This window comes from Plodia interpunctella, chromosome 1 (genome assembly GCF_027563975.2).
Source record: "Plodia interpunctella isolate USDA-ARS_2022_Savannah chromosome 1, ilPloInte3.2, whole genome shotgun sequence".
NCBI lineage: Eukaryota > Metazoa > Arthropoda > Insecta > Lepidoptera > Pyralidae > Plodia > Plodia interpunctella.
This window is the reverse complement of record NC_071294.1, coordinates 9,071,680-9,084,816: the sequence shown is the minus strand read 5'-3', so window position 1 is coordinate 9,084,816 and position 13,137 is coordinate 9,071,680. Positions and strand designations below refer to the sequence as shown.

At 34.4% G+C, this 13,137-nt stretch overlaps 1 protein-coding gene across 1 annotated transcript; it reads right to left on the bottom strand.

The window, feature by feature from the left end:
* Positions 1 to 1,482: 1,482 nt before the first annotated feature.
* On the bottom strand, positions 1,483 to 3,532 carry LOC128669275 (adenosine deaminase 2-like). Its single transcript, XM_053744008.2, has one exon. It carries the CDS (start codon positions 3,457 to 3,459, stop codon positions 1,891 to 1,893), a length of 1,569 nt encoding a protein of 522 aa, XP_053599983.1. The 5' UTR covers positions 3,460 to 3,532; the 3' UTR covers positions 1,483 to 1,890.
* Between the last annotated feature and the right edge of the window lie 9,605 nt (positions 3,533 to 13,137).

Below are 13,137 nucleotides of genomic sequence, written 5' to 3'. Positions count from 1 at the left end.
CATCTCATTTTGAAAAATGTCCTTTTTAATAATTAATGTGTAATTAATTAGAAAAACTCCGTAACGTTCTTGCAATAGATAAGAATCGCGAGGGTGTGAGAGTGGCAGTTATATAGTTATGTAGACAAATAAAATTATACAACCCAAACAAAATATAGGTTTTGTATTTTAAATAGAACCAAATCTGTCATCGTCACGGGTTCTCAGTTACATTTGGTGCTGTGACACCGCAAAAAGTAAACCTCAAAGTTATAAAGATTCAGCTCTACTTTTACAATCGACTTTACGCCTAAGCTCAACATTTCTCAGGAATGCTATTGATGCCTATGAGCTGGCAAGCATACCTCGAACAAGATCTATGGGAGATTATGGCATTATGCAGAGTACTCCATGATTCATCGACCAACTAGTTTGTAGTATACTACTGCAGGTATTTACTTTATTCAGTTCCAATATAAAATACCTAACCAATCAATCACCACGATCATTTTTTGCCAAAAATATTTACAACAAATCTTCAGAAATCGTCTCGAATTCGCGCTTTGAAACATCAATAATAGCAGTCCTAACACAAAGAAATGATTGGTCAAAGGTAAAACGTATTCGGAATAAGCGTATGGGGCTAAAATATAAAATTCATAGATAGTGTAACTTCTAATCTATCTACAATAATACAAAGAGAAAGTGTTTACAAAATAAGTTATTTTTGGAACTACTAAACCGATTTGAAAAATTATTTCGCAAATAGGTTGCTAAATTATTCCTGGATGAAATAAAACTTTTTATTCTAATTTCCCACGGGAGCGGACGGACGGGAAGTAGCTTGATTGTTTGTTACATAAACCACTAATTATATAAACCACTTATTTATTATATATGGACCACTCCATATCTTTATATGGATGTCGTACGAGATGACAGAGCATGGCAACTGATAGACAGCATTTCTAAGGAGGTGTCGGATTTCATAACTTCGAATGAGACAAGGAACATACTAAAATGAGAGGGCTGGCTGCAATTAGTCTACTTATATGAAAAATACTATGACTAGACAACAAAACTTCTGTTCTATAGATTTTTGTGAAAGGCATGTACCTACTTCGCAGGTGAGATCAAAAGAGGTCATAAAGAGATGGAAAGGACAGGCGCCAGCTTTTATGTTGATTTTTCGTGGAAAATATTGAATATGTATTGATATAGGTATAATTTGGCGTTTGATTTGTCTAATCATTATAATTTAAAACAGCCGTTAGTAAACCTGATAGTAAGTAAACACCCAAAATAAATTTTGTGTGTTGACGACAATTATTATTAATAGATAAAATTAAATAAGAACATGAAGCTCTTGAAGAAAATATCTAATATTATAATTTGACGTATGACATTTCTATCCATTTTTAGATTGAATTTAGATAATAACGACAAACCTTTTATTTTGTCATGGTGTCTAAAATATTGAATCCATTAAATAAAACATAATGATATAAAAATAAATTTATATTGAATTGATTGCGTCACAGCCTTTTAAAATAGTCTGAGTACATTAATATTTTTAGACTAAATGATGCAAGAGATACCTATGTAAAAAGTTTATTGTGTCTACCATGCAGTCTATTCATGTCGTTTGATAGGTTTATTGATGACATTAATATAGATACAGCTTTAATTATACTATAAGAGCAATCAGCTTCTATTATTATTTATTTCTTCAGGAACTAAATTAACTAGTAATAGATATAGTAAATATATAAATGATCGTATTATTAATTTTTATTTAATTACTGAATTGAATTACTTATATTTAGATATAATAAGTTATTACTTACTTACCACATAAAGTGGGATAAAGGTAGGCTGATGAATAAGGTAGTACTTACATTACATACATACCTATGAAGATGAACAATTAGCTCTAATCACGTCTGACAAAAATGTTTTCCATTTCTTATCAAATATGTCATATAATTGTTGTTTCTTTATTTTATTCAGAGCACTATATTTTATGGAATTTAAAGCTAATGTTTTAAGTAATCTTAAATCCGCTTTTTTACTGGCCACACCCATGAAAGTCACATAGAAATCATGTGACAACGGATCAGACTCCCACGCACCAGGATTATCACTGGATAACACCACAGGCACACCCATAGCTAGGTACGTAGCTAAAGGATGATTCCTTACATCACTAACTAATTTTAACACAACGTTTGATATCACATTCACTTCAATGGGAATGTCATTTTTAAGAACATGATCGACCAAAGAAGGGTGTTTAATCAAGGCGTATCCGTGTCCTATACGTTTCGAACCTAACTCGAATGCATCAAATAAATTTTCGTCAGACGTTGTACCGAGCCACTTTGTTTCCCCAGCATGGAAAAAATAATCTAGGCCTTTTGCTTCAAACAAAATTTGCTTAAAGTCAGATAATGGTCTTCCTAAGTCTTCCTGTCCGACTAAATCAAAACCAACAAATATTTCTGGAATGTCATTCTTAAGTTTTTCAGCAAATATTAAACCTTCTTGGATTCGATCTATGTCTGACATTCTTCCTCGAGCCAAAATTATCTTAAGACCAAGGAAATCTGGATATTCTTTAATAAATTCGTCTGAAACTCGCTTGTACAACTCGGCTAAGTACATTCCATGGTGCTCCGTTCCGTTGAGTTCATATAATGAATGTAGCCCGGTCCTGATCTCCACATACATGATGTTGTCCTCATAAAATCTCTCCATAGTCATGTAAACATATTTTTCACGCACAGGCCTGTATGTTATTAGAGATTTGATAGATTTATGCACGTAATTAAAATTATCCCATATTTGATTTATATTTAAGTTTAAAAGCTCTTCTTCTTTAGTGTAAAGTGTGAAGAATGATTTTAATTTTTGATCTATGTCTTTGCCATTATCAGGTGAGTTTTTACGAAGATCACTGAGGAGCGCCCACTGCATATCACAAGGCCTCGTTGGGATATTCTCAGAAAATTGAAGATCTACATATTTGTCATATGAAAAACAGGCGTACAAGTGGTCTTCATAGGTCAATTTAAGCAAATCTTTTGGTCGAAGCATTGTGGAACTATGAATATGCAATGCCGCGCCTTTGGGCATCTTCTTTATGATTTGGAACACTGGAGATTTCTCGATATAGTGTTTATATGTGAAATAATGTTTGGAAAAGTCCAACGGCGAATGATGGATGAACGTTTCATCTATTTCTTTGAATTTGTACTTCATTAGGATATCGTTAACTTTTTGTTCTTCATTACTAAGTTCTAGATTGACGCCTGTATAATGTTGTAATTCTTCTGCGATTAGTTTTTCTTTGAAGTCACTTGTGAGGAGATCATCGTTTATCGATCGCGCACTAACTGACTGTTTTGTAGCGAGTAAACACAATATTGGAATGATAGCACTGTGCATGATTACGTTCCACAATTCGCACAACCGAGTCATTTACTACTTGAATCGAATATGACACAAGCTTGACCGCTTGTTAACTGATACTGCGTAGTGTGCCTCTGTACTTCCGTCGGGGATATTTATGTAGATGTTTGTGAAGTCCATACACATATTTGTTTTATTTCACCGGAATTTAATCAAGATATTTTCTGACGTTAATTCGTTGTATTCAGTAACGCCTCATTTATTGGTGATTTATTGATTGATAAGAAAACTACAGAGAATTAATTTATGAAATCTAATTAATCCTAACAACATATATTTTTAATAAGAAAGAAAAGCTCAATGTTTTTTAAATTAAAAAAGGAATATTGTATTTAGGGTAAGATTATATAGGTATATAGTTTTGGAATTAGGTGAATAGCAAAACAACAGTAACAAACTTATTAACGAAGTTATATTATTAAAATACCTACTAAAAAATATAAACCGACATTGGTACTACCGGAGTACTACTAATAATAATTGATTAGTCATTTAATTTACGTTAAGTAAGGAAATAATTTAGTATAATAAATCAAAGTGTATTGTTGACATAAACTAGAAGGATGTATGTATCAACTGCATGTTGAGTTATTTATTCTTTGCCAGTAGTGGTATACAAAAAATTTAATATAATATCTCAGTATAAAACTGTTAACTCTGACCAGTAGTGGGCAGTCGAGCGCAGCGCTGTATTAATCCTAGTATTTCTGGGCTCCATGAATCACGGTCGGGGCGCAATTTATAGCTTTGGCTTCACACGCACATCGCGCCGCACAAAAACTGGCGTAGAAAGATATGACGCCTTATTTTTTTACCAGTTTTTAACTAATAAATAATGATTAGAAAGAAAAATCTTTGCTACAGAACATACTACAGTGGACTGGAATAGCTAACTTTCGCTGTTTGCAAACGCCTTTTAAAGAGGAAGAATTTTTAATATTTGGCCTTACAATTTTGTCGGAACGAATTAACATGATATAGGCATCTAGCTTTTGTTAAACGTAATAACGTCTGACATGACACGACGTGCAATCCGCGTAAAGTTCAACTCAAACACGTGTCGCGTTAAGCATAGTCAAACCGCAATTGATTAATTTACTCCTGTCATACACCAGGGGATCCCATAAACTCAGTTCACCAGAATCCCTTTTTGAAGAAAATTCAATAAAAATTGCTTGGACTTCCGTTGTTGATGCTGTTCTTATTAAAATGGAAATAAAATGTGGAAAATTTGAATCTACTATTTTTTTCAATAAAACATGAGATCAGAAGTTTTGAAGTGACTGGTCTTTACACATTTTCGTTACTTTATAGCACCATGCCATTTTTATTACATTTTTGCAGCGTACTTATAAGATATACTACTTGAATTATTTAGTGGGCCATCCGACCATCCCCAGAGGGGCTGTCCTAGGTTGATGATGAATGCGAATCTAGAAATATTTCATAAATGAATTATAACAGTTATTATATAAGATACATGTTGAATGGAGATTAAATAATTATTATTTGTACCACGGGTACATTGAAACGGTATAACTGTTAATGATGAAGTAAGAAGAAAGTAGATAATTAGTGGAAACTTGATTAGTTTGTAATATCTAAGTTACATTTTATTGTGTTTCTACATAACTGGTTTTCCAAAACTAGTTTAAAAATCGTAATCCTATTTACGTATAATTATCCTTAATGTACCTATATGTATTGTTTACTAGGACAAGTTGTTATTGGTTTTCATTTATTTAAGAAGACTTATGGGCGGATGGTATAATGTCCTCACTACTAATAAATTTACAGGATCACCACAATGAAAATTATGTAATCCGTACTGAAATACCTAAATACTTTTATTTTTTTTTTATATTCATAAACAGCAAAAAAGAGAACAGGCAAACAAGTTGTTTCATCAAGCCGTAGTTCGTTCCATTAAAAAAAATTTTGTTCATTGTTTTGGAACACAAAGTCCGCCAATTCAATATTGCGCACTGCCTCGGATCAGGCAAATTGTTCAGACTCTCAATAAAATTGCTACAAATGCTTTATGTATAACTGAACTTCTAAATCAACGTGATTTAAAAAAAATGTGATGTTAAAAGGTTTCTCATACGGATTAATTTATTTACAATTATTTCTTAAATTTAAGAAGATGTGATCATTTCTGTTGGATGTGTTTATTTTTTACTTTTAAATCGTTGCAAATACTGCGTTGTTTTTCTGTAAGAGACAGTCTCCTAAGAAGCGGCAAGACACCATCTGGATTAGCTCTTGTACTTATTAACTGTCGTGACTGGAGTAAGAATAAAAAGAACACAGTTCTTGTTACCCGTGTTAAAGGCTGCAGGCATTCTCGCAATGTATTCTTAGATTATATAGTTTATAATTGTTCAATTATATAATAGGAATGATTAAATCTTATGACAAAAAACTGTGAGAAAAATATTTACTATGTAAGTAATTTATGCTAAGAGGCAAACTAAACGTTATTTCTGTACATAAGTTAATGGAAAATATTTATTATGCACTACAATTTGAACTGCGGAATTCTGAAGCATCACAATTATCACAACGCCTACGCGCCATCGTAATCTTCAGCTCTGTAGGAAAAAAAATCGTTAACCGCTAGTAGGAAAAGGTAAGCACCAAAGTAAATATTTTCCCAATTTTAAATTATTTAAACGTAAAAAAAATGTTGTTGCAAGAATGATATCAGCGATATTTGTACAGAAAACATTTTCTCGCGAGTATAATGAGAGTTGAGAACTCCATGTGCGAGAAAATGGCTGAGTTTTCTGCAGGGTGCAGTGAATAACAATGAGGCGTGCAAATAGCTGTAATTATAGCGCATCATAGACCAGCTGCAGAAATAGAGAACCCTATTTTCGGATCATACTTAAATTATAATTGTGAAGCCATGTCCGGGAAGCTGATTGAGGGCTTTCGGCTTCATGTCTCTGGGCTCCCTTAGGGGAGATATCAGGACTTCCTTAAATTTGTTATATTGAGGTACTCATAAATGTGATCATTATTATGGTGTCCTGTGACAAAAATCAGCATTCCTATAAATTATGGCTCTATAGCTAAGGTGGGTACGTTATACCAAGACAACGTTCTCGCGGGATTGGCATTTTTGTAAAACTATAACTAGGTACGCATATATAAGTAGTATTATCAGCACAATTGGAGTTATTCCAATTGTGCTGAAAATACTACTTTTCGAAATAAAAACCTAAGTATATAAAATGATGTACTTCGTAGCTGCTTTGTACAAGCAATGACGTAATAGTGGCCCGATAATTAAGTAGTGGATTTTCCAAGGTTATTCAAATTATATTAATAATCTGCAGCGAGATTCCAAGGTTATTCAAATTATATTAATAATCTGCCAGAGTACTGGCATATAAATAATTGAAATAGCCATTCCGACCTAACTAGTTGACCAAATTTAATGATTTTTATACCAAGTTTTTTATGGAAATTCTAACACTACTAAAGTTATAAGTATGTTTTGTTTATTTGTACCTCTTCACGCTTTATCCATACAACCAATCTTCCGAATATATATATATATATATATATATATGTATATATATATATATATATATATATATATATATATATATATATATATATATATATATATATATATATATACAGGGTGTTAATTTGCATTCTTGCCATATTCACACAGCTAATAGTACTAACCAATACCAATCAGTTTAGTTTAATTTGAGACATCCTAGAATAACGCAGGCTGAGTAATCAATAAACTTAAATTTACAGGACACTGAGGAATAAACCAATTTTTTCGAGTGCATTCATAAGTCGCAATAGGAATAAATCTAGTGGGCGTGGCCGTCTGGCACGGCCGAAATCACCCGAAACAGCGCATGTAAATGAATAATTTCAGATTTCCCTTCCTACTTTACGGGCTTAGGACCGACAGAAATACCTATTTTTAATTAATTAGTTTTATTTTTTTATTACATTATCCCTCATTTCTTCAGAGATCAAAAAGTTAAAACTTATTTTTGTTTTTATAAATTAGGTATTTTTGGCGTAGTTAAAAAGCTGAAATCATCCTATTTACAATTGATTCGTCTATTTACAACACTAAATTAATCTAAGTAAAAAAAATCTAAGTCTTTCTAAGTAATTGTTCGAAGTGCTCACCATTTTCACGAATGCACAGTCTTGCACGGCGTAAAGAATTTCGTTTTAGTTTTCGTAAAACGTACAAATCCTGTTTCAGTTTATCGAATGCTGAAACGATTCGTTCGCGTAACACTTCAACACTGTTGATTTCTTCAGTGTACACCAAACGTTTAACATCACCCCACAAATAATAATCTAATGGAGTTAGGTCTGGGGACCGTGCTGGCCAGTTTACTGGACCTTCACGCCCGATCCAGTTATTACCGAACTTGCGGGTCAGGTATTCACGCACTTGGATTGCAAAATGTGGAGGAGCACCATCCTGTTGGTAATAAAAGTTTTGCAGGGAAGCGAGAGGAACGTCATCTAGCATCTCGTTTATAACGTGATCCAGCAACTCCAGGTACGTTGAGCCGGTAAGACGGCCCTCAATAAAATAAGGTCCGAGTAAATGTCCGTCTATTATGCCAGCCCAGACATTTAAACCAAATCGGTGTTGAAAAGAGTGTCTTTTTATTTTTCTGGGGTTTTCATCCCGATAACTCCACCAGTGCTCATTATGGATATTGAATACACCAACTCTTGTGAACAAACTTTCGTCTGTCCACAAAATGTTGGCGTTTCGGTTGTCTAGCAGCCAGCGACAAAATGTGATTCGTGCATTATTATCCTGTGGGAGCAGATCTTGTACTTTTCTAAAGTGAAACGGGTGTTTCTGTTCACTTTTCAATAGTCTCCACACTGTCACGTGGCTCACATGGAAGTGTCGTCCTGCCTCACGGGTACTGGCACGGGGCTCTACTTCGAAGTAGTCTAGAATTAATTCCTGCAACTCTACAGTAAGCCCTACACTGCCTCGAGCTTGCGCGTGTCTTGGGACGTCAAACTGACGAAAGTCTCTCAATCGCTGTGTGGCCGCAAGCATAACCTGGCGGGACGGCCTCCTTTGATGTGGAAACATTTCCGCAAACATATTCACGGCTTGCCGCAAACTGTCACCACATATGGCATACAAGCGCACCATTTCCACCAACTCGTGGTTGGTATACGCTTCAGTCATTTTCTTGATTTGATTGTGATACGCAACTTAAACAACACGGACCGAGCAGAGCGAGCGGAGCGAGCGAAATCTTGACATCCGCCGTGCGTCGGCGTCGCGAATAGACTGGGGCGGGGTGGTGGTGCGTTGCGGGGTTGCGGGGATGGCTGGCCGTCGGTCGGCGTTTACGCCGCACAAAGAAAAGGGGCGGAGCTTTTTTTGCCGACTTATGTACTCAAGTTTGCCGACGGACTAGTGATGTGCATATGTTTCGATAATAAGTGTTGTTCATAACATAATGTCGATTAAATAAAATATTCTTAAAAAAAATACCTAACTTTTGATCATGTTTTTTTAATTGATTTGTGTTCAGAATCAGTAATATAACAACCTCTGTGAATATGGCAAGAATGCAAAGTAACACCCTGTATATATATATATATATTAGGACAAATCACACAGATTGAGCTAGCCCCAAAGTAAGTTCGAGAATTGTGTTATGGGATACTAACTCAACGATACTATATTTTATAACAAGTACATATATAGATAAACATCCAAGACCCGGGCCAATCAGAAAAAGATCATTTTCCATCATGATCCGACTGGGGATCGAACCCGGGACCTCTCGGTTCAGTGGCAAGAACTTTACCAATGCGCCACCGAGGTCGTCATAATATATATACATAATAATGAAAATGATATATACATAATAATTACGAGTACGGAGAAGAACATATAGTGCCATTCATCCCAAAAAAAAACAACAATTGTGCTCGTAGGGAAAATCACGCAGGTTGTGCCGTGAGCAAAGCTAGTGAATTAATAAAAAAAATCCGGATGCTAAACGATTGCTATAGGACTAATGAGCACGTTAATACTCAATACTAATGAACATCAATAATTTAAAATATTTTATTTAAATTATTGTATTATTGTAATTTCATTGCAGAATGTTACCAGTGTTAGCACCTCTATGCAAAGACGACTAGGACAAATCACACAGATTGAGCTAGCCCCAAAGTAAGTTCGAGAATTGTGTTATGGGATACTAACTCAACGATACTATATTTTATAACAAGTACATATATAGATAAACATCCAAGACCCGGGCCAATCAGAAAAAGATCATTTTCCATCATGATCCGACTGGGGATCGAACCCGGGACCTCTCGGTTCAGTGGCAAGAACTTTACCAATGCGCCACCGAGGTCGTCATAATATATATACATAATAATGAAAATGATATATACATAATAATTACGAGTACGGAGAAGAACATATAGTGCCATTCATCCCAAAAAAAAACAACAATTGTGCTCGTAGGGAAAATCACGCAGGTTGTGCCGTGAGCAAAGCTAGTGAATTAATAAAAAAAATCCGGATGCTAAACGATTGCTATAGGACTAATGAGCACGTTAATACTCAATACTAATGAACATCAATAATTTAAAATATTTTATTTAAATTATTGTATTATTGTAATTTCATTGCAGAATGTTACCAGTGTTAGCACCTCTATGCAAAGACGACTTATCCATTATAGTGTTTGCACCATGTGTAGGTGACCATTAAGTCCACGGCAATAGAGTTCATATTCGCTAATGCTCTTAGCTAGAGCTTAGTGCACCTATTATGAACAATGACAAAGGCTTTGTTATCCTGGGCTTTATTTACGAGTCCGTATTTTAATTTAGAAGTGATGTTGTGAGGGCGTTTTTGAGTATGTATGTATAAAATAGGTACTCTATTAGTATATTACTACTAGAGTACTATACTCTATTAGTATAGTACGCCGTAGAGAAATAAAAACAACTTATGTTTAATCAAAAATCGAAAACAAAATTTGTGCTTATTATAATAATCTCCCAAATCATATTTAATTCTGAGAAACTTTCCAAATTCAGTCTGTCATGTATACAACATTGAAAGTTACTTCATCAAATATAACCGCTACACCATTTTGTTGTTACGACTGATCTACAGAGTGATAAAAGACATAATAAATAACTTACTTTTTATATTGTTTACTTTTCAAATTGTTAAACCCGTTTGGAACAATAATAATAAATCTAAATAAAAATAAATTACCCCGAGGAAGAGATTTTCGGGTTTTATTTTACTAATTAGCAATGCTACTACGTTACGTACCTACTGCCGCAGGACCCTATTTAAACAGCCCTTAACTTTGGGGAAGTGAATTTATTAGGTAGGTTTGCTCGTAAAGAGAACAACTTTTTCAATGTTTCCATCGGTACTCTAATGAATTGCCTGTTTCCCTCTTTTTATGTTCAGCTGTGAGAATTTCAATATTTAAATGTATATTTTCTACGTTTCGAAAAGTTTGGTGGGCGCTAGGTATTAGCGTCACTCTATTGGTAATAATACATGTATTGTATATTGTATGCTTAGGTAACTTTATGAAAATTTTGTTCGAAGTACGTATTAGCGAATTAGAATATATATAAAAAATGCGTGAAAACAATCTCGAATTTTACCTACAATACACCGTAATGTTACCTGCATAAATGACTGTAGATCGACCTTGATTATTAAAGCCAACAATAGTATCATGCACAAACGACATCCCATTTACACGAAGCATGGGTTTACGTCGGGCAAAATCTTTACGCCCGGGTGTAAACCATCTCTGCATGTAGGCAGCCTCTCCACTCCGTCACGTCGAGTAAAGAGGTGACGCACTCTCATGGCCTATCGACCTCATTTTGTTAATGAGTGTATCATAACACCGTATGTGCTTACAACACAATTAGTTTTCCAATCAACTGCGCTCGGTCAAAGATTATTTATTTTATATTATTATAAATATGACAAAATAAACTGTGTAAGATGTAATCGTGTTAAATAAACGTTTGAGCATAAAATTGTTGGAAAAGTTTTCATTTTTCATTTTCATTTTAACATATTCAAGGAGAACCAACAGCTTGCATTCTTAAAAACTAGATATAAATCAATGGGTTACAAGAAGCCAATTATAGGTCCCCGCTGGTAATACAATTAGCTTTATCTAAAATATCCTACCTACTTCTATATAAGGTGTGGATATTGTTTGGTCTGCCCTGCGTCTTGTCCTAACTTGGGAGTATGATGTAGCGCTAAAAAAAAAATCGATCGATCATGCTTGTATATGTATTGCATTGAAGTATCACGAATATATAAAAGATCTGAATTTATGAGTTCACTCTTTCTCGACATAGCAATATATTCTCCACAATGTTCCAGGTTCCACTCATGTGTGACGTATTTGATACTTCATTTATAGCTGTCAATAGCGATACAAGCACGAGTACATCGCATAAAAGCCATTCTTATCGGCATTGTATGTACTTATCAACGACAGAAGACTTATGACGACCTCTTTTCGTATATATATTAGATATATTCTAAATCTATGAGTTAACGAGTTTATAACTCACATAATATCAATAGACACTTTTGTTGTGTAGGTACCTAATATTGTTTTAAGATATCTTTGTTATATACTTATCCAAGATTGGAACTGAGCGGAGGCTCGGGGTATTTTTAGCTAGCTATCATGAACATGGGCTTGGGAAAGAGATTGCCTAAAAGCGTTGAGAGGACAGGTGTTGTCGTGGCTCAAAAATAAGTTTCACCGTGGTTGTAGTCAAAACAGTCTAATATTTTTTTGGAACACTTGTGTTAGTGTAGTTCGCAATAAAAAATAAAAAAACAGCTGATGGCCAATTTTCGGTAATGAATAGTACTGGAAGTATTGTATAACCTGTGTGAATAGGCACAGCATAGCGTGTTTCCGATAATTCTTTTTTAAAAGTAACTAGGTTGTGATTAGCAAATTTAAATAACATTCCTTACAGTGGAATAATAATAACACCAAAGCACGTTACTTACGGTTAAAATTATGATGTGAAACTTGCCAAGTAACTAAGGATGTTGCATTTGAGAGCAGAAGTTTTGTGAGCTGCAATGTAGTCTAAAAGCCACTTTGCTGGGTTCCGATGTCAGGGCAAAGTTACTGCAATATTTTGTTGTTTATCTGTATGTTGAGTGTGGTCCAAGTTAATTGAAACAGTATAGTTTTAAAATTAGTGATTGTGAGTTTGTAAGCGACTAGATAGTTAGTTAGTACTTTACCATTTCTATGTGAGGTAGTTTGATATTGCTCTCCATATTTACCGTACAATTTCAAACAATAAAGATAGATATAAATAAGATACCTCTTATGCATCCTTAATAAGATTGATATATACCCATTAGGATAATATTTTACTCAAAATTCACACATCCAAGAAAGTAGTAACCAGGTACTTAGATTGTATTGAACAGAAAGTTTCCATTCATTCATTCGAGGCGTCCCTTGCTATCTAATGCCAACTTAGTTCCTCCAGTGCATTCAACTGAATTTCAACTTTGTTCGTACAATGAGACAAGAGGGTGGGAAATACACTATCTCTTATAAATGCTCGTTGTTATTACATAAATGTGCACGATGCGAT

Excerpts from the sequence above, each read along its gene's own strand:
- LOC128669275 (XM_053744008.2), bottom strand. The coding sequence starts at position 3,459 with ATGACTCGGTTGTGCGAATTGTGGAACGTAATCATGCACAGTGCTATC.